Here is a 20286-nt window from a genome sequence, read left to right as displayed (position 1 = left end):
TTGATAAGAGTATTGTGCTCAGATATTTGTGAGCACCGAGCACGAATGGACAAGGACAACTTGCGTTGTAATGTATGGATGTTCATAAAAGACATCACACCGCTCGCGTTGCTCGTGCGTGTGATCCAGTGTGACGTTCCTTAAATATGAATTCATACATTACATCACGCGCTATACTACGTTTCACGCGCGGTATGTACGTATCTATAGTGCAATGACCTTAGGTTAGGAAATGTCTTTATCTCATATTATAATTAGACAGTGCTCACAATGCAATATGAACTAATGTCCCTATTCTCAGAGAGCATCACAATCAGATGAAACAACGCAACCGCTCTTACCCCACTCTCGGGTAAACAATGCGCTTCCAAAGATATTAAATATAAGTTACAAAGTAATACTTATCATGTTATGAATCTCAATCCTATTTTTCATAATGGATCGGATGTGGAGAAAATTTCAAAGGCACAATGTACATTTAATCAGTTTCCTGTAAATAAATAAATAACTTATGGCGTAAACTATACAAGAATTCATGAATAGCTGAAATTGATGTACACAATGTATCAAGTATTAAACCTAGATAGGAAGTGGGTTATAAACCCTACTACTAGGCCTAATTCAGCTAATTTTTCACTTATAGTTATCTCTTTTGACAATCTGTAGTTCCGTATTGCCTCATTTGTTATCCTTGTAGGAGTATTGCACATTCTACTGTTACTTTACCGAAAAAGTACATACATTTTAAATTAAACATTAATGATTTTACAATTAAGCACGAATTAGAAAAAACGGTTAAGTTCTCTTATTACTGACGCTAATTGAGGCTTAAGCAGGGATCAAAAACCGGTATATTTTACATACAAATTAAACGGTATGTGTATACAAATGAAATTCGGAATCTAATCTCGGTTGTTTAGGCATGTACATTCTTGCATTTCATTTGGCTAACTAATCTTCTAACTCATTGTCCAAAGAAATATTGCAAATGCTATGTGATATGATATTTTGACTTTTAGTTATACCAGTAACAATCCCTGGGCCTAAGTAAAAAACATGTAAGCTAAGTACCTATAGTTTGAATCTATTATATGCATAACTATATGAATATGAATAGACTAGACAAGCAACTATCTGCCTTTCAGAGCTCCTGATTGGTGGCTTCAAATAGCCGGTTGAGTTAGTTTTTCGATGTTTCATTTAACTCCCTACATTATTATGGATACATTAATGTATACTTCATTATATAAAATAATACTAATAAAAACAACATTCAAATAAAATATGGCAGGTATAAATGTTATGTAACTACAAAATAATCAATCTTGTTTTTTTACCAAACCTTTACCACTTTTACTCTCTTTGGATAAATTATTTTACAACTGCTCAAAATAAACAGAACATAAAATAATAAGTCTCATCAAATTACCAGTTTCATTACTTATGTTAATAAATTACAGGAAATACAAACACAATACTGAATTACAAAATTATAAAGTAGGCTTCGAAAATTAAATGAATTTATGAAATTTATATTCAATGTCAAAAAAAAATAAAACTTAAGTATAAAATTATTAAAAAAATATACAAAAATATAAAGGGACATTACTTCAATTAATTGCAGAGAATTATTTACAATTTACACACAATGAAGAAATGGTAACAGCACTGGCGCACATTAAAGTTATAGTTAAGCATTTCCTTAATTATTTCAATTAATTTAATTAAGCATTTGTCGAAAATGCAACAATATTAAATGCAGGTTAGTGAAATGAAAATGTGGCTTACTTAAGATTAGTAAGTATTTAGATAAAGTTTACCCGACCTTGTTGATGAGTTCATCACAGATGGCCGTCAACTCCTCATTGTCTTTGATCTTCTGTGCGAGGGACTCCTGCAGGGAAGACGAGTGTACTTCACTCTTCTTCAACATGGCATTCAGCTTTAATATCTCAGCCTGATGAGCCTTTTTGACTGAGTCGAGCTCAGCATTGGCCTTGTTTAGCTGCTGCATGGCATGTTGACGCAAAGTCTCATACCTCGCTTCTAATTTCTGTATCGCATCATTGTTTTCCTCTACGGACCTTTTTAGCGCCTCTTCATTTCCTTTGTAGCCTTGTATGATGACTTTACACCTTTCATATTTTGTGTGAACGTCATTAAAGGCGTGTTCCATGGATGCAAGATGTGATGCAGCTTCGTCCCTTTCCCGAACTAGTGTGACTCGTTCCTCTGTCCATCTCTTGCCTTCAGCTTCTCGCTCCCCTATAAGGGACGAGATGGTTCTTTCATATTCCTCCATAACTACACTCATCTGTTTGTTATTTTTGACTTTTTCCGCAACACGCTGCGAGAGAGCCTTTTCTTTTTCAGCATATTCTTCATTTTGTTCTGAGAGCTTTTTGACTTTGGTCTCACACTCCTCGAGACGATCTCTTAATTCCCGATTGAGATCTCTGAGGTTCTGCGCTTCTTCCTCTTGAGTAGTGAGCAGTTCCTTGACGGCCCGCAACTGTTCCACCGTGTGGGGGTCCATGTCTGACGTGCGGGTGAGGACTGGCGGGGGTGGGGGGGTGTTTCCTCCCAGGCTCAGGAGTCTGTCGATTGTAGCAATAGCAGGGGACACTATGTTCGCTTTGACGGGCGTAACCTTCGGCGTCGAAGACAGCTGACTTCTGTTCACTGCGGGAGTGACCACCTGCGTGGGTTTCTCAGTATGACCACTATGACTTGGCTGAACAGACAATTGTTGCATTGAGTTCACTATATTTTGCTCCGTACCTGACATGGTACTGCTAAAACTTTCTCACTATATCTTAAACACAGTGTTCATTGACGAATCTTGTACCTGGAAATACATAATGATACTTAATATAAATATCAAGGTGAGTCAACGCGAGTACATATATTTTACTCGATGTCCTAATTAAGTGAAGGCTAGCATGATACTTTTGGAGACAACGAATTGTACTGAAGCATCTCAATAAAAAGGTCAACATCCTACGCTCGGAAATATAACTCCTAATAAGCGATATGATCATAAAGAAAACCTACGAAAGCAAACTTACCGCATGTCCTTGAACAACTGCGCACTTGGATAGAAATCACTAATTAGGAATACGGATAGATTGGAATCTTATGCCAATGTCTGCACTTTATAATTAAATAAACATTCACCACAGTACAAACTATTAGGAAATAACGATGATGACATCAGTCAAGTCCACTACCAATTACTGCTAGACCATAGACAACGTGGAATTGACGGATCTGTTTGGTGTTGCAGGTGTAAAAAATAACGGACATAATAGTCATAACACACTATCGCACCGCACCGCGACCTTGGTGCGTGCGTCGCACCCATAAGTGAGAGCTCTCATATATATATTATACTACTCTTTGGCTCTCACTGACGCATAAACGATAGAATAAGGAATGGAGTGAATCAGGGCTATAACCGCGAAAATCGAAGTTCGCAAATTGCAGGCATTTTTCTCTGTCACTCTAATTACGCCTTCATTGGAGTAAAAGAGAAAGATCCCCGCAATTTGCGAAAAACGGTTTTCGCGGTAGCCCATCAGAGTGAATTAAATTTTATTTGTACGGTCTTGTTACGGTCCCTGATGTTCTCTTGCACACGGAGCAAGCAGCTTGCGGAACGTCCGCTATACGCTATAAACATACTATAGCATACTATAGTCCGTCAACCAAATCTTGTCAGTAGCAATGTAAAGCAAACTAAAGTAGGGCAACACTCAAAGAGCAGTATTGCGCTAAGAAAAGCAGCAATGTACATCGAACCAAAATATTTTTTTTCCGCTGAAAGCGCCCTGCGTACGTCAATTCAAATTGTCACTCGCGGTTTATTGAAAAAATTTGAAACATGGACGGACAATTTAAAAGCGATGTTAAAACAATGTTAATCAAAATGATGAACAAATTTGAAGATATCAAAAAACAACTCCCTATCGTAGTGCTTATATTCTCTTTGTTCCCTATCTATGTCTTCTAAAGTTTACTAAAATAAAATCATATCAAAATGCAGATAATTAGATACAATACTTACACAACATAATATTTACAATATAATATGCCACTTGTTAATGAAAATTAGTGTACTCTTCTGGATGAATATGACATACCTGTGTAATTTTTTTGATTGGTATATATTGTACAATAGGATTACATATTAAAAATAAAACAACTGATATTTGGGTGTTTATTTAATTTAAAGGTAAATAAGATAAAGGTCACTTTAGCTTACACTATAATTCAGGTCATTAATTGAAAAAATATAATGAAGTTACCAATGTTACCGGGTCACTTACAACCAAGCATAATACTCTGTAGTATTCTATTGCATCTTTGTAAATAGTCACAACTGATTGCTGAAAATATTAGACATGTGGGCCATGGACGGTTTCCAGGACACAATTTATGGTCTTGTTTGGATAGATTTAGGCATACGTTTTAATTTTATTTATGCCTTTTAACCCTAAAACAAAAAAACTGAACATAATCTTAAAAGTTCTTCCAGTATGTACTTGTCATAACCTCAATTTTTAGTAATGTTTACCATCAACGAGCATGATTGTACATTGTAGGCCCCTTAGCTTTGCTTATTCTTATTTAATGTATTGGTATTTAATGGTGACAGCAGAAATATCTCTTGAAACAGAAACGATTCAGAATGAAAACCAAATGAAAACAAATAAGGTGACGGCTGTCATTCATCAATCCACATTCCACAGATAAAACACAGATGACACGCATTTTGGAATTATTCGAACACAGTGTTGCTAACCCGCGATTTTTCAAATTTGCCGCCTTTTACTACTGACAAGATTTGGTTGACGGACTTTAATTAAAATTTTGATCAATAATACAATAATGTTTCGATGGGGAATAGCTCCTGTAATATCTACAAGGTAGATCCAACTCCCATTTATATTATTATAATTCCATACCTAATGAGTAATGACGAACTTAACTTAGAAAATATAAACAAATAACATATCATTTATTTAAATTTGTTTATTTACATTAACATAAATAAGTAAGTAACTTAAACACCGACGATATATTTTTCCGTTTTGTACATCTCATATGCAAATTCCTCATCATGCGTTGGATCAAATTCTAGACCTGAAACAGAATAAAACATAAGTTAATTAGTACTAGTGCTTTGGCTCTATCAGCTAAGACTTCGCGAACTCACATGGCTACATTAAAAAAAAGCGAATAAAAACATATGGTTACCGAAATTTCACAAGAATCGGTTGAGGAGAACAGCCGGACATACAAAAGCATTTTTGCCTAAATTGAAACCGAGATGTTTGACTCAGTCAATAAAGGAAAAGTTATACGAAGAAGTAATATATAGGTAAATAAAACAGGACTTGTAATTCCCAAAAAGGTTGTAAAGCCCTGTTCTGAAAAAAGCTACATTATTAATGCGTTTTTCGAAACTCTTCATTCCATGTTACGCATAGTTTCCTATACACAGCATATGCCTAGGACATAACAGTAACTTACCAATATATTCTATTTCTAAATTGAATTCGCCATTAATTTTATCGCAGCAGGTGATGCCGAAATGCGTCACTCTGTCGAACCGCACCCGGACTTGCTTGTCCTGGAGCCTGCCTTTAGAACCTAGAACAAACTTCGAAAACGGGATCTGAAAGCCAAATAATAATTATTAGTTTCATCGTTCCATGGAGCATGGAGCAATGGAGCGTAGCATTCTAGGTGTCACAAGGACGGATCGCATCCGAAACACTACATCGCGCTCCAAAACACGCATAGCTGACGTGGGGGAGAAGACCGCCAGGCTGAAGTGGGATTGGGCGGGTCAAGTCTGCCGCATGCATCGAGATAGGTGGGCTAGAATAGCCACCAAGTGGATACCGCAAAAGAAGCGCGGACGTGGCAGCTAGGCCCAGATAGAGATGGCGGGACCACGGCTTCATCAGTAACTGGCCAGAAAAAGCACAAAACCGGGAGTTGTGGAGATCGAGGGGAGAGGCCTTTGCCCAGCAGTGGGACACTACTGCTGCCAAAAATACGGGGGTGCGGGGGGACGAGGTGAGCGAATCCCGTGCCGTGATTGGTCCGTTCAAAGACACGGACCAATCACGGCACGGGATTGACTCGAAGATGGAGTAACGCTACCGTATGTGTGGCAGAGGGGGTAGCGCGACTATGCTATGTCTAGAGGTTGGATTGTCTGTGTAACAGGCTAAGAAAAAGATTTTTTTTTCAACGTTAAGAGGAAACGGGACGACGTCACGTGACCGCTTTTCCATACAAACGTCGCCTGCGGTATTTCCGGTCCGTTACGGCATTCAAATCTTCAGGAAAAGAGCTTACTTTCATTTTAAAGGCCGGAAACGAGCTTACAACCTACTGGTGTTGCGGGTGTCCATGGGCGACGGTTAATTGCTTACTATCAGGCAAATAGTCTGCTCATTTTCCTCCTCTATCATAAAAAACAAGACTTCAAGTACTTCAACAATAGTTTGCACTACTATTTACTATTGTAGAAGTCTTAAGATGTATAAACAAATGTATTTAATAGGTATGAACTTTATTTAGGTAATATTTTCATAGAGGCAGAGAGTAGGCTGAGTGGCGAAGGGTACAGAGATATTTGTGCTGTCAGAATTCATGTAAATCAATATAATGTGCATACATATAGTTATCGGATCGGCCTAGCAGCAGTAGCTGCCAAAATGGCTTGACAGTCGACAAATATACAGCGTGTTTTTTTGTTACGACCGCATATTGTACCATTTACGTCCTGTACCCTCCCCTGGTGTACAGGACGCAGGTAAATGGTAGCTATCGTTATATCACACGACAGGTTGAGCAGGTACCTATACTCTCATGACAGTCATGATTGACCATCGGTGTACCTTCTGCCACTGCAATAAGGTCCACGAATACACGGTTAACACTATGTTTTTCCGACCGAAGATTCGGTTTCGGCCAGTTACGGCTGTAGTTTCGGTTTCGGCCAAAATTCGGCCGGGTCGAAACATACGAAATAGTACTTCGTACTATGAAACTAAACTATGTGACAAAGACCAAAAGTTGGGGAGCAAGTAGGCCAACAATATTTATGTATACAGAAATGAATTGGTTTATTAGAAAACACAATTCCCCTAATGATGGCGCCACTGGGCGGTCGACGCAGTCTTAATATGTGTATAAAAGCGGTTTAATGACATTTTTTCAACGATTTTAATAAATATGCAAAAGTTTCGGTTTCGGTTTCGGCCGAAACTAGAGCCAAAGCCGAAGCTTCGGTTTCGGTTAAAACATGTTTCGGTCGGACACTAGTTTTTTTTAAACGCACCTTGGCTATTTGCCAATAAGGCCCTCCTCTGGTGTACAGGACGTAATGGTAGATATCGTTCCACGTGATGTCGTAGTAGCCCTCGCAGGACAGGTTGAGCAGGTAGGAGCGCCCGTCGCCGCGTATCTTTATCACCAGTGTGTTGTATAGATGCCAGTCGAAAGTGGATTCGCGTTTGAATGATTTCTGCAATGAAAAAAATAAAAAGTAGCTATCATCGCAGGTTGCGATCTCAAAACAAAATTTATTTATTTTGCTTTGAGAAATTTATTAATTTTGCAGGGTATTCCCTGCTTCCTCAATCGTCCCATACTCCCATCCTTGGGTACCCTAGTGTCCAGATATCCGTGTAACAGGGGCCCGGCCCGCGGGACTCATGTCCAACCTGCACGTACTTAGAGAACAGAGCAACACTGTAACAACTTACCCTGATCCAGAGGCCGTGAGTTCAAGTCTCACCCAAGACAGTAATTTTACCACTTTTAAATTTATTCTAAGCTTAACGTACCCTGGTTCGCTGCGATCTTAAGGCGGGCCTTCTTAATCCTCCCATCCTTGGGTACCCTAGTGTCCTGTCCAGGTATCCGTGGAACAGGGCCAGGCTCGGGGGACTCATGTCCAACCTGCACGTACTTAGAGAACAGAGTAACACTGTAACAACTTACCCTGGTTCGCTGCGATCTTAAAGAGCAATAGGGCCTTCTTAATCCATCCATCCTTGAGTACCCTAGTGTCCAGGTATCCGTTGCACAGAGCCCGAACTGCGGGACTCAAGTCCAACCAGCTCGTACTTAGAGAACAGAGTAACACTGTAACAACTTACCCTGGTTCGCTGCGATCTCAAAGCGCAATACCCCGTCTTCTTAATCCTCCCATCCTTGGGTTTGGGTACCCTAGTGTCCAGGTATCCGTGGAACAGGGCCCGGCCCGCGGGACTCGTGTCCAACTTGCACGTACTTAGAGAACACAGCAACACTGTAACAGCTTACCCTGGTTCGCTGCGATCTCAAAGCGCAATACCCCGCCTTCTTAATTCTCCCATCCTTGGGTACCCTAGTGTCCAGGTATCCGTGGAACAGGGCCCGGCCGGCGGGACTCATGTCCAATTTGCATGTGCTGAAGCCTTCGTTGTGGTCGCTGTCGCTTGTCGTCACGAACTTGTCCAAGACCGAGCGCTCGTTGAAGCACCAGATTAGATCGGTTTCACCTGGAAAGATGTGATGATAATATTGGTAAGATGTAATTGCAGTGCACATAGGTGCGTCGAAATCTCAGGGCCTACCTCCCTCTCGTTGGAATATGCAAGAGATTACGATTTTCAATGTTGGCTGTAATAATCCCTGGCGATCTATGGCAGATGCGTGAAAGGATCGCTAATATCTTTTTACATCTCTATGTAATTGTAATATTTTAGTTTGAATCAATATTTGCAGTTAGTTTTATTATATTTTAAAATTGTTGACTTGTTTTTTTTGTTGCTTGTATGTGAATTCCAAAATATATCTAGTCGAGCATAAGTATTTGTCACCATATTCAAACCCTTCTGTTAAACATGGTAACTATTTATAATTTCATAAAAAATATGCAATCATAACTCGTTTCTTATTATAATCCTATGAAAATATGCAAATAAAAAACATCACTTAATTACAGCTTTTTATTTCAGAAAAATGCAATCTAAGTATAAGCATATAGCATTAATATTAGATACATTGATCTTAGACGGATGTCTGTCTAAACAAGGGCTCTTACATTGTAGAATAAGGTGAAATGGAGAAACACTACACCTCAGTCCTAGGATTTAGATGCAGTAAAGCAGTCTGGGTTTCATAAAGACTAGCAAAAAAAGAAACTGAAAATTGTTTAATATGTTTCACATTTTAAATCTCTCAATTTACAGTTGAGTCTTTAATATACCCAAACTTATGGTGGTCTCACACTAGCTGTTATATCACTATCACTACATAGTATAAAACAAAGTCGCTTCACGCTGTCTGTCTGTCTGTCTGTATGCTTAAATCTTTAAAACTACGCAACGGATTTTGATGCGGTTTTTTTTAATAGATAAGAGTGATTCAAGAGGAAGGTTTATATATAATCTGTTAACCCGTGCGAAGCCGGGGCGGGTCGCTATCATTTATATTACATTGTGAGGCAGGGACGAAATTATATTATTGACAGTGTTTTGTTATGGTGTCCCTGTCACACAATGTTATATAACATTATATAATAGCCAGTGTAGGAGCACCATTAATCCGTCTATACAAAACATAGGCGGGATTTGGACGCAATAAGTAACTAATTGACATAGAGCAAAAAGATTTTAAAAACACAAAGAAATAAATATTTTAAGTCAGTCAAACATCTAAACAAGGCAATTAACAACAAGATAAGGACATTAGGGTAAATACTTGATTAGTTTACACATAATTTGTTAAGTGAGTTTGTAATTAGTAAGTGTTACACCTATTTTATGTTTACAAGTTCGAAGTCTAATCTATCTAGTAGAAGCTGTCTTATATTTTAATGGAATTTATAAAAAATGAATTCACAATGTATATTTTTAAAACAGTCCCTACAAATTAGTCAACAAGCACCAAGACTTGTATATGGAATATCAAATGAGCCAAAACATAAGATGGCATTATTCTATATATAAGTACCTAATCAAAAAGTTATAATAATATATCCAACTACAAGAAATGTCATAATTGTTGAGATTCATCACAGAGACTTTAGATAATAGAATACAGTTAAATGAGCGTTTTCTAAAATAAATATTGAAAACCCGATTTTCACGGATCCTGGTGTTTTTGGGTTCTTTCAACTCAGAATCACTAGCATATTCAATCCTGTAGATAAAAAAAAATGTCCCAAAAATTTGTATGAAAATTGTACATTCCACTACGTCACGTCGACATCCATAAAAGTGAAAAATTTTCTCATAATAAAACGTTACGTAATGGAATGGACATTTTTTTTTGGGACATCTTTTTTTAATGGAAGGGTGGAGAGTGCTGTCGATTCTGAGTAGAATGAGCCCAAGAATGTCCAGATTTGAAAGTATCAGGTTTTCAATATTTATTTTAGAAAAAGCCCAAATATCTCTAAAATGGTGCACTAAAGATGCACTCTAGTGCACCTCATTTATAAGCTGGTCACAAATTCTTGTTAACTCCTCGTTATCTCTTATTTTTTGAGTCAGTGACTCCTCTAGAGACGAGATTTTGATCTCATGCTTTTTGATGGTAGCGTTTAACTTTGTTAGCTCCACGCTGTGGTTTTTCTTCACAGATTCCAATGTTTCATTGGCTTTAGACAAGCTCTCTTCAGTAATATGTTTCAAGTTTGTATAAAGTCCTTCATATTTTTTCAAACCAGCTTCATACTCTGTAATTTTCTGCTCAAACATTTTTTCTGTTTCTTTATGCTCCATAATAATACTTTTGCATTTTTCATACTTGGACAACAGGTCGTTGAATGAGCTCTCCATGCTTGCTAAGTGACTTAAAGCTTGGTCTCGTTCAGCGCTTAGTTTTTTTTGCATTTCCTGTGTCAGTAGTTGCTCCCGCTGATGCTCACCGATCAGAGAAGATATAGTTTTCTCATATTCTTCCATCACTACACCCATTTGTTTGTTATTCAGGTTCTTATCATGAAGCTGCTGAAGTAGCTGGTTTTCTCTCTCTATTAAATTATGTTTTTCATCCGTGAGCTTCTTAACTTTTAACTCTAACTCCTCAACAGTACTTGTGTATCTACTCTCAATGTTGTGTAACGCAGACTTGAGATCTCCGTTTTCCTGTCGGAGTAACAAAGCTTCATGTTCCTGCTTCTGGAGTATAATTCGCAGAGAATGTAGTCTGTCTACCTGGTGGGTGTTGGAGCGGTGGTGAGGACTGCGCGGAGCAGCCACAGGCGGAGTGCTACCTATGAAATTTATGAGCCTGTCTGTAGCTACGTGACTAGAGGATAGGATTGCAGAGGCACTTCGAACCAACTGCGGTGTTGTTTTCGGTTCAGTTTTGGGGAAATCGTTTTTGACCGGTGGAACCACTTGAGTAGGTCTTTCCCATGCACTAGAGATAGATCCCACAGACAATGAATGCTTAGGCGTAGGAATACTGTTATCAGCGAAAATTGACGCAGCACTTCCTGTCTCGTAGCCTATATCAGCCTCTGTAGAGTCCGGGAGGGATTCAGGAGTGGCTGGAGGTTTCTGACGAGCGTAAAGCGGATCGAATTTTATGAACAAGCTTTCTTTGCCGCGGTCTACGTGGCTGTTGCTACGGGTAGACTCGGCACACTTCACTAGATAGTCCATACTTGTCGGATCGATGTACAAAGGATCCTCGTAATGTTGAACTTCCTGCATGGTTATATCACGAACACTGTCGAAGTCAGCGCCCGTGAGCAGGTCACTCGTCACATCAGCTGACTCCTGGGCCTGTTTCCCTCGCGGTGACATCGCCATAAGATCTCCGACCGAAGACACCGGCGTGATGAAACTGTCCTCTGATGCACCCGTACTGCCCCTCGCAGATAACATGTCCTCTTTAGCGCAGCTGCCGATCTCAATATCCGAGCCACGGCCGAGGAGGCTTTGAAACTTCTGATATATATTGCTCAAACTCCTGTTTTTATTGTAGGTCGGAGACGGATCGACAGTTACTATATTAGAGAACATCCGGCCTTCAGCCCTACGCGAGCTTTCGTGCCACTGAATGAAAAACTTCGTCAATCGCCTTGAAGTCTCGCTATTTTCGTCAGTCGCACTCAAAAGGAGTAAAAACAAAACAGAAGTTATAACCGATTTTATTTTGTGTAGGTAACGGATATTTTTAAAATACCATATGACATTCGTATTGTTTTTTTTTCATCTTGCCAGATCAAAAAATGGCTTGGGTTGCCAACCTATTTGCACACTGTTTAAGCTAACATTTTAAAACATCGAATCTTAAATCAAAATATAGTTTGTCAAAGGATTGTCTCATTTCATATTTCAAACATAGACAGAGAATCATACTGTCTTTGTCTTAGACTAGTGCTAGCACCCAAAAGAAAAGGATAAGTATAGTTTTTTTCTTCAACTTTTGTTCTTGACAGATCGGTCAGATAAATTGTGGCATTGTGGCAATCAATTTAATCATAAACCTGGATAAGTGGATAAAAACAAATTCTATTCTAGTTAGACTGCCTAGACTACTACTATTAGGTATATCAAAGGAACCTAATGTTTTTAGATTTAGATATAAAAATGAAACAAATATAATTATAATAAATAAATACCTGGTCTGGCGATAAGTAATGGATCGGTCAGGGCTAAGTCTTTCATTTCTTGCAACCATAATTTTACTTCTGATTTTAATTCCTTGAAACCATTTTTGATGTGTGTGAGCGTCGATACATCTTCTTTTGTATTATATCCACCTTTACGATCACTCTCATGAAACAACCATCGTTGTGTATTAGTAAGAATTGACGCAGAATTGTATAGGTTCAACCTTTTATCCAAAACCCTGTTTAATACAGAGTACGCTCGGCAGCACTGATGAATTTTCACTATATTATTCTTAAACAAAGCCATTGCACACTTCGAACAGTTTATTGATAGCACGATAATGTTTACCAGTAAATTAAAACATTCTAAATATTTCGCCTTTTTTTACATAACCTACAACCGATACCGAATGTCAGAAATGTCAATCAATCCGGCAAATCAGCTGGTTAGTCAGTTCAAGACAGTGATAAAGCCATGATACAGCATAGGAAACCACGTTTGTCTAAAATTTAAACACGTTTTTAATATAATCTTAAACAGCTTTCGCTGTCAAATTGACGTTAAATTACCAACCGACCAAATCCAAAACCATTTGGTTGGAGGTTACAATCGAGTCGAGTATTAAATTATACAATACACATAACTTTCACTTTTTGCTGCGCTGTGAACTTGTGAAGCCGAAGCCAGAGTTCTCCGAGGATCTCGTGTCTACGTTTTATTATATGGTCACCTCATGAACTGATGACGTGGTGACTTTTACCATAAATAAACTCAGCTAACAAATAATGGTGTATAATTTAAAGTTGTAACTGTTCTACACAAAAACTCTACGATGGGAATGGAAAGAAATGTCTCGGTAACTATTTTATAAATATATTTTATTTCTGACTGTTGAAATTGTTGAACAACATACCTAAATAACAACTTAACGTTAACCAGTTGTTAAAAATATTTTTCTATTGTTAATATTGCGTTTAAATGTTACTATCATATAAAGTACTACCTCCACCCCCCTACCCCCCCTCAGTAAAGTACTACCTCATTTTTAAAATAATGATTTAAATGTTTTAACATTTAAATAAAATCGCAATGTTTTTCCTCTGTCATCTATTAATATATTATACTATACCTATACCTATAGATCTGAAATAATCGATCGATCGAGGAAGAATATTATCTATGTTCTGCTTCAAAGATATCCATTTTGATTTCCGGTAAGATCAAGATTAGATAATAATAAAATAAATATGTATTTGATTTAAAGTTGTATCAAAGCTGTTGTTTACCTTATCAATTTTATCATTTATGTTATCTTTGATAAATGGTAAAAATAATATTGTTCCTTATTGCATATTAAAATAAATATTTTTAGTTTACTTTGAAACTACAAATTAAGTTTCAATTTGAAACTTCTTCAAGTATTTTACATGTTTATTTATATTCACATGCCTTCATTATACTAAGTACAGAAGATGGATAACCCCATTTCTTTTTCAGGGGGCAAAATCGGAGTACCTCTACCCCCCCGAGCTTCTGCAGAGGTTGGACTTCAGTAAAAGCCCCGCCACATTCAATCCAAAAATAAGTGCAGCACAGCCGGGTGAGGACTGGATGGTTGTGAGACCCCTACAGCGGTCGGATTACGACAAAGGATTCCTGCAGTTGCTGAGCCAACTTACAAGCGTTGGGAATGTCACACAAAAACAGTTTGACGGTGAGTTTTACACCTTATACTCAAGTGCCATTTTATTAAATTTTTTCAGTATACTTTTTTTTATTTGGATATTTTTATGTTATTTCCACTTTTTCTCTTCTGCATTGAAAGAGCTTGTGATTCTGAGTAGGAATAACATAAAAATAATTCCTAAATCTGAAAAAGAGTATAGTGTCCAACTTAAAAAAAAAAGGGACTCAAAAGAGAATTTATCTTTGTAATGAAAATAAAAAAGTGGATCTGGTAACCCTAGTTTCAGGGCAACATTTTTTTTTGTAGACTAGTATAATCTGTCTTGATCTGCTATAGTTCGTTTTTTTAGCATTAGAAATAAGGTAAACAATCTTGATGTGTCTTTTAATTGAAAAACACATTTTAAAAATAAGTTACGGCAAATATGTAACAATTATGAATCTAATACGATCATTTATATTCTTCTGCTTTCATAAGTAATAGTTTTTGATTTTTAAAAAGCGTTTTTCAATTAAAAGACATGTCAAGATCGCTTACCTTCTTGCAAGTTCTTTCTAATGCTAAAAAAAACGAACTATAGTTTACAACTTTGTTTTTTTTAAACACACTCCTTTAGTTCCTGTGGCCCTACAATCTTTTGTGGGTCTTGGCCCCCTCTGCAGTAGGCCAAGACTAAACAGTAGCTGCTAATTTAATGTACTTTTGTAAATTTCTCTTAGTGAAAGGTTATTTGACCTCAACTCATTTGTTTGCCAACTACTTAGCAAGCATGTGCAATATTTATCAACAGACAAGTTTTGCCAAAACCTGCTGAAACCGAAACCAAAACTTCGGTCGGACACTTCCAAAAAATACAGTTTCGTTCGGCGCAGCCAAAAAGTTCGGAAGTTTTTATGCCAAAACTGAAACATGCTGTCAGACACTAATTTTCTTTCATGATTTCAATAAGGTAAGTAAAGTCTGTGCGGAAAGACAAAAGTCGTGAAATGTATGGGATCCAATACATTCTATGACTCTTCTTTTTCCGCACAGACTCTATTTACTCAAAATCTTTATCTACGACCCAGAACCCAGAATAATATAATAATTACTACTGATAAAAACATGTCCAATAGGCATATACAATGGAATTCCGCAAATAGTTTAGGTACCTATATAAATGTCAGAAGTGGGTGACCTTCAGAACCGGCACAAGATATGAGCTTAACCTTTGTTAAACTGCCTTCTTCCTGCTCGCGATTTTCGCAATAACTCCGTAAATATCAATCACATTAAGAATGTTAATTAGAAACTGGTTCTTTCTTAGGTTGCGTAAAAAACGTGGCTATTTTAATTAATGATAATGATAACACAATATGTTTGATAGGCATTGCTTCTCAATGATAAGATCTTTAGATTTGCCAGACATTATAGAAATTAAATGTTATATAGTAGTTTTTGTATGTAAAGTTGATTCCCGAGACATTTTTCGTGATTCGATTAATTTATTACCCTACTTTTGATAAGTACCTAAATGAGCGGTGGCAGATTCACGATTTAAAGTCTTTGCCGCCCTAGGCCCCAGGCCCTATATTAAGCACTAGCTGCCCTTTTCTCAGTACCTATAATATAAATTGCCCGCCCTAGGCCCGGGCCTACTCGGCCTTAGGGCAAATCCGCCACTGCAAATGAGTATCACGTTATTTCTTTGACCGCCAAAGACGTCAACTGACGTGCGCGGCTACAGCCCAAGCCCTACAGCGCCGAGCACGACAGGCGTGGCTTTCACAGGGTTAAACATGAATCTGACATGGGTCTGACTACATTAGAAAGACGGCAGGGCCGGGCTGGCATAGAACCGTCGCGTACAGAACAACATTCAAATCAAGGGTGAACAGGCACCTTCTGGGCAGGCTCGCTCCATCGTAGGCCACGTCTTCGCCTCGGCTAGTCTGTGCCGTCTGTGGCCATGAGTAAGCACATTTATAATAAAATAAAATAAAACAGAAATCCACGAAAGAGGCATATGTTCAGCAGTGGTCGCAAATATGCTGAGAAGAAGAAGAAACAAGAATCCCTAGACATAAATTCCACTGTTATATTTCCAGAGCGCTTCACGCAAATGAAGCAGTCTGGCGGTTACTACGTGACCGTTATAGAGGACACGCGCGTCAAGAGGTTGATCGGCGCCGCCACGCTCACCGTGGAACAGAAGTTCATTCACAACTGCTCTTTGGTACGTTCAAAACATGCCGGGCTATAGCACATGATTGGCGCGACAGTATCTCCCGGCGTGATAGACTACCCGTCCCTCTTCACTCATATAGTATAAAACATCATTCTATGAACTGTCATTTCAGTCTACCGAATAAAAAAATAGACTTTATTCCATCGAATCCTGCCTATAGGTAAGAACCACAGATCTAGAATGAACAAAATGACGCTTAAATAATAGTAGTATGTAAAAAGGAAACCTTCGCTATATGAACATTTCATGAGTGGAAATGAGATTGAGATGCCGGCTGTATACAGGGTGGCGCATTTAGATCGGTCAGTATGGGAAAATCTGAAACTATAAGACATACGACGATCTCTTCTTAGGAACCATGTCATCGATTTTAGTAACAAGAAAAACTGCATTCATACATTTAAATTTTTTTTATGTAAAATGTATTGAAAAAAATGGTGGCCATTTCAAAAACATACTAAAATAAATTAAAGGATATGAAAACAATGCATTTTATTCATTTCAGACATCATGTTTCATAGTAACATTTACTGCTTAAGACCTACACAATCGATATCTAAATAGAAATAATTTTAGATTTTTTTTTTCAAAACGTCCGGGTTCGATTCCCGAGCTGAGTACACATTTTTTTTAAATGTATGAATGCAGTTTTTCTTGTTACTAAAATCGATGACATGGTTCCTAAGAAGAGATCGTCGTATGTCTTATAGTTTCAGATTTTCCCATACTGACCGATCTGAATGCGCCACCCTGTATACTCGTCGAGAGCATCTCGCCGAGTCTCGGCAAAAAACCTACCCAATCGGAGAATGGCGAGATGTAACGAGTAAAAGCGAGAAGAGATGAGAGCAAAATGTACACATTCGTTCTCGGTCTCTTTCTGGGTCTCTCGACGAGTGTGTACAGTCGGAATGTAATATCAAATTTTTACCGTTGTGTAAATATAACAAAAGCTTTTTTTTTTCAAACATTGCATTTTTCAGCGTGGGAGATTAGAGGACGTGGTAGTCAACGATACGTACAGAGGAAAGCAGTTGGGGAAATTGTAAGTATCCGTTGTGAAAATACGATGGAAAAGGATTATTTTATTATGTACTATTTTTATAAACCCCCTTTTTTGCAGGATCGTAGTGACAGTGTCCCTCCTAGCGCAAGAGGTCGGGTGCTACAAGATGTCGCTGGACTGCAAGGACAAGCTTATCAAGTTCTACGAGACCCTCGGCTACAAGATGGAACCCGGCAACTCTAACGCCATGAACATGAGGTCAGTTGAGCCTACGAACTTTTTCTGTAGGAGTTTCGTTAATTTTATATCGGATTTGGGCTTTATGATGTGATATTTGTAAATTGGCAATAAAGAAAGAACTGTACAAATAGTCTGTGCTATGTAAACATATAGAAAAAAAATGTTTACAAAACTCAACAATCACTACTACTTTTTATACCGTACAAAACTTCGACAATAAAGCACTTATTTCTAATCAGAACATGAAACCGAGGAAACCTTCAAAAGGGTATAGAGTTAGACCAAGAAAAGTCTGCAACGATTTTGCTAGCATACGCAGTGCAAGTGTTATTTTAAACGTCAAACTTCTATTCACTTTTTACTTCAAAATTATGACGTATAAATAACACGTGCACTGCGTATGCTATCAAAATCGTTGCAGAGTTTTCTTGGTCTAACTCTTTTTGTTATTTAGGAATAATTATAAGTAGAAATTGTCATAGTATTGTATCTGCATAAATGTACAGTGATACACCTACAACACATACCGAGCCAAATCAGATCTTTCAAGGTCATAAAGTTTACTTTTGCTAACTTTACCCCTCATAAAGAACCTAATGTTCCAGGTTCGAGGATCCCTCCTGACAATTAGCCGCCGGGACGTCCGACCTGCGCTCTAAACTGTAAGTCCGCGCGCCGAGCAGTCTTCGCAACCCCACGTCATTACCCCACAGCACTACGCCATAGTACACCGCGTTTTCTACATATGCATAATACGCACGCGACTTAATAAGTTACCAGTGTTTCCTATTAGTGTTGAATAAAGGGCAAACTAGTATGTTAGTCGTAAAACATCCTTTTTTAACACATGTGGATGATGAAATTTTTAATAAAGATTCACCGTTTTTTAACGTTTTTAGGTTTGCTAAAGATTGTTTGAGTGTTTGTTGTGTCTAATTGTTTCTTACTAAAATCCATTGTTCATAAATTCGTCCATATAATCTTTATTAGGTTTTTATTTTTACAAGAAAACTGTTCGTTCGTCATTAACAGGTAGTTTTTCTGACCCGTTTATAAAATCATTCATCACATAACTTATTAAACATGCACCCTTTTCACCCAATCGTATTAAGCCGCCTGTGTATCAAAAACACTTTTTGAAATATGTTTGTCAAAAGGGCCTGTATCCTGACGTTTCTCTTGCGATAGTTCTACGATATAGATATCGTATGGACTATACTATCCGCACACCAAATTAAAGACCGCGGTCATATTACTGTCATTCACTCTTGCTACGACCACGCAAGTGTGAATTAGATGTTTTACGACCCTGGTCACCAGTTTGGTTTGCATATAGTAGTGGTAAAATCACAGAAGAATCGCTGCACAAAAACACCAGTCTGAAAAAGTTTTAAGTGTTAAAATTTAGGCTGCATTCCACCCATTGTTTTGCTTGAGCTGTTGTGATTTCTGCTTGGTTGCGTGTTTACAGTGCAGGGTCAATTGTTCTATCCATCAGAAGCGTATTTTCACTTTTATTGCTGCTCGAATTTGTGCTTTACCAAGTACAAAATAAGGTGCAACTAGATTGTCACCAAACTGAGGTTTTTTTGGATGTCGTGGAAATTCGCGTTTGATGGGGTGTGCGATTGATTTTGGATGTCCTAGCATATAATTTTGTTTTATTAGTTTAAGCTTCAAAGATTCCCTAGCGAATTGCATCCCATTTCACCGAGATAGTTTCATTGTCATTGTTATTATTTAGAAATCGTAACTTAAAAAATTGCTGGTTACTTTTAGAAACTTTTGCAAAATCTACGCTTTGTCCGTAGTGAGTTCACTATTCGATTTATTAAAGTCTAATGTATATTTTAGTACTTATTACTAACTCTTTTTTTAACAAGATAGGTGAAGTAACCAGCAAGCAATACTCGCACGGTTATATTGTGTTCATTCCATAGATTCGTTTATATATATTGAGATTGTCATGTTATGTAGAGATATATGTGCAAATTCGTACTTAATTAATTATAACATAGTTGCTATAACCTTTCATTATTATTTTTGCTAATAAAAACATCATGCTTTACTTATATTTGGTTTCATTTAATTGATTTTTGAACGCTTAAAACAGCTACATAGGTATACCTATGTCCATACACATATCTCAGAACTTAAATAACAGTGCTATTGGTCAATTAATTACCTACGTTGGGACCAATTTTGTATTAAATTGACAGATCGGTTGAAAAAATTGGTCCAATCAAACTGTCACTTTAGTCTGTAATGGAAAAACAAGGTTTAAACTTTTCGCCGCCATTGACTTGATATAAAGTCATGTACATTTCGTGCCCCATACGCCACGACTTGATATGTTATACGGGTTGTCCAAGTGCAATTTTTGACATGGCGTTGATGACACTATTACTTCATTGACGTGACGGCTAAATGGCGTTATTTATAAAGGGCTGCTAACTTAATCAGGACAAACGTTGATAATCAGCTG

General features: G+C 37.7%; 4 protein-coding genes across 4 annotated transcripts; 1 reads left to right on the top strand and 3 right to left on the bottom strand.

Moving 5' to 3' along the window:
• Positions 1 to 1420: 1420 nt before the first annotated feature.
• On the bottom strand, positions 1421 to 3247 carry LOC134656082 (transforming acidic coiled-coil-containing protein 3-like). The gene is made up of 2 exons (XM_063511600.1): positions 3069 to 3247; positions 1421 to 2848 (listed from the first exon to the last, which is right to left on the bottom strand). The coding sequence occupies exon 2, from the start codon at positions 2786 to 2788 to the stop codon at positions 1817 to 1819; it is 972 nt and encodes a 323-aa protein (XP_063367670.1). The 5' UTR covers positions 2789 to 2848; positions 3069 to 3247; the 3' UTR covers positions 1421 to 1816.
• A 1776-nt stretch (positions 3248 to 5023) lies between these two features.
• LOC134655956 (complex I intermediate-associated protein 30, mitochondrial) lies at positions 5024 to 13041 on the bottom strand. Its single transcript, XM_063511470.1, has 5 exons — positions 12650 to 13041; positions 8350 to 8567; positions 7361 to 7546; positions 5536 to 5680; positions 5024 to 5145 (listed from the first exon to the last, which is right to left on the bottom strand). The coding sequence occupies exons 1-5, from the start codon at positions 12945 to 12947 to the stop codon at positions 5066 to 5068; spliced, it is 927 nt and encodes a 308-aa protein (XP_063367540.1). The 5' UTR covers positions 12948 to 13041; the 3' UTR covers positions 5024 to 5065.
• On the bottom strand, positions 10465 to 12254 carry LOC134655629 (transforming acidic coiled-coil-containing protein 3-like). Its single transcript, XM_063511064.1, has one exon. The coding sequence runs from the start codon at positions 12045 to 12047 to the stop codon at positions 10494 to 10496; it is 1554 nt and encodes a 517-aa protein (XP_063367134.1). The 5' UTR covers positions 12048 to 12254; the 3' UTR covers positions 10465 to 10493.
• A 225-nt stretch (positions 13042 to 13266) lies between the features above and the next one.
• LOC134655986 (probable glucosamine 6-phosphate N-acetyltransferase) lies at positions 13267 to 18628 on the top strand. Its single transcript, XM_063511500.1, has 6 exons — positions 13267 to 13497; positions 14139 to 14355; positions 16416 to 16543; positions 17539 to 17600; positions 17679 to 17819; positions 18407 to 18628. Exons 1-6 carry the CDS (start codon positions 13474 to 13476, stop codon positions 18423 to 18425), a joined length of 591 nt encoding a protein of 196 aa, XP_063367570.1. The 5' UTR covers positions 13267 to 13473; the 3' UTR covers positions 18426 to 18628.
• Positions 18629 to 20286: the final 1658 nt, after the last annotated feature.

The sequence above is a fragment of the Cydia amplana genome, chromosome 17 (assembly GCF_948474715.1).
Source record: "Cydia amplana chromosome 17, ilCydAmpl1.1, whole genome shotgun sequence".
Lineage (NCBI taxonomy): Eukaryota > Metazoa > Arthropoda > Insecta > Lepidoptera > Tortricidae > Cydia > Cydia amplana.
This window is presented reverse-complemented; position numbering and strand designations above follow the sequence as displayed.

Bases quoted from the DNA above. Each gene is read 5' to 3' on its own strand.
- LOC134656082 (XM_063511600.1), bottom strand. From the start codon at position 2,788: ATGTCAGGTACGGAGCAAAATATAGTGAACTCAATGCAACAATTGTCT.
- LOC134655629 (XM_063511064.1), bottom strand. From the start codon at position 12,047: ATGTTCTCTAATATAGTAACTGTCGATCCGTCTCCGACCTACAATAAA.
- LOC134655956 (XM_063511470.1), bottom strand. From the start codon at position 12,947: ATGGCTTTGTTTAAGAATAATATAGTGAAAATTCATCAGTGCTGCCGA. The intron at 7,547-8,349 runs GTAAGCTGTTAC...TTTTCATTGCAG, and splicing joins TGAGATCGCAGCGAACCAGG to AAATCATTCAAACGCGAATC. The intron at 5,146-5,535 runs GTAAGTTACTGT...ATTCTGTTTCAG, and splicing joins TTTAGAAATAGAATATATTG to GTCTAGAATTTGATCCAACG.
- LOC134655986 (XM_063511500.1), top strand. From the start codon at position 13,474: ATGGGAATGGAAAGAAATGTCTCG. The intron at 13,498-14,138 runs GTAACTATTTTA...TTTCTTTTTCAG, and splicing joins GAATGGAAAGAAATGTCTCG to GGGGCAAAATCGGAGTACCT. The intron at 17,601-17,678 runs GTAAGTATCCGT...CCTTTTTTGCAG, and splicing joins GGAAAGCAGTTGGGGAAATT to GATCGTAGTGACAGTGTCCC.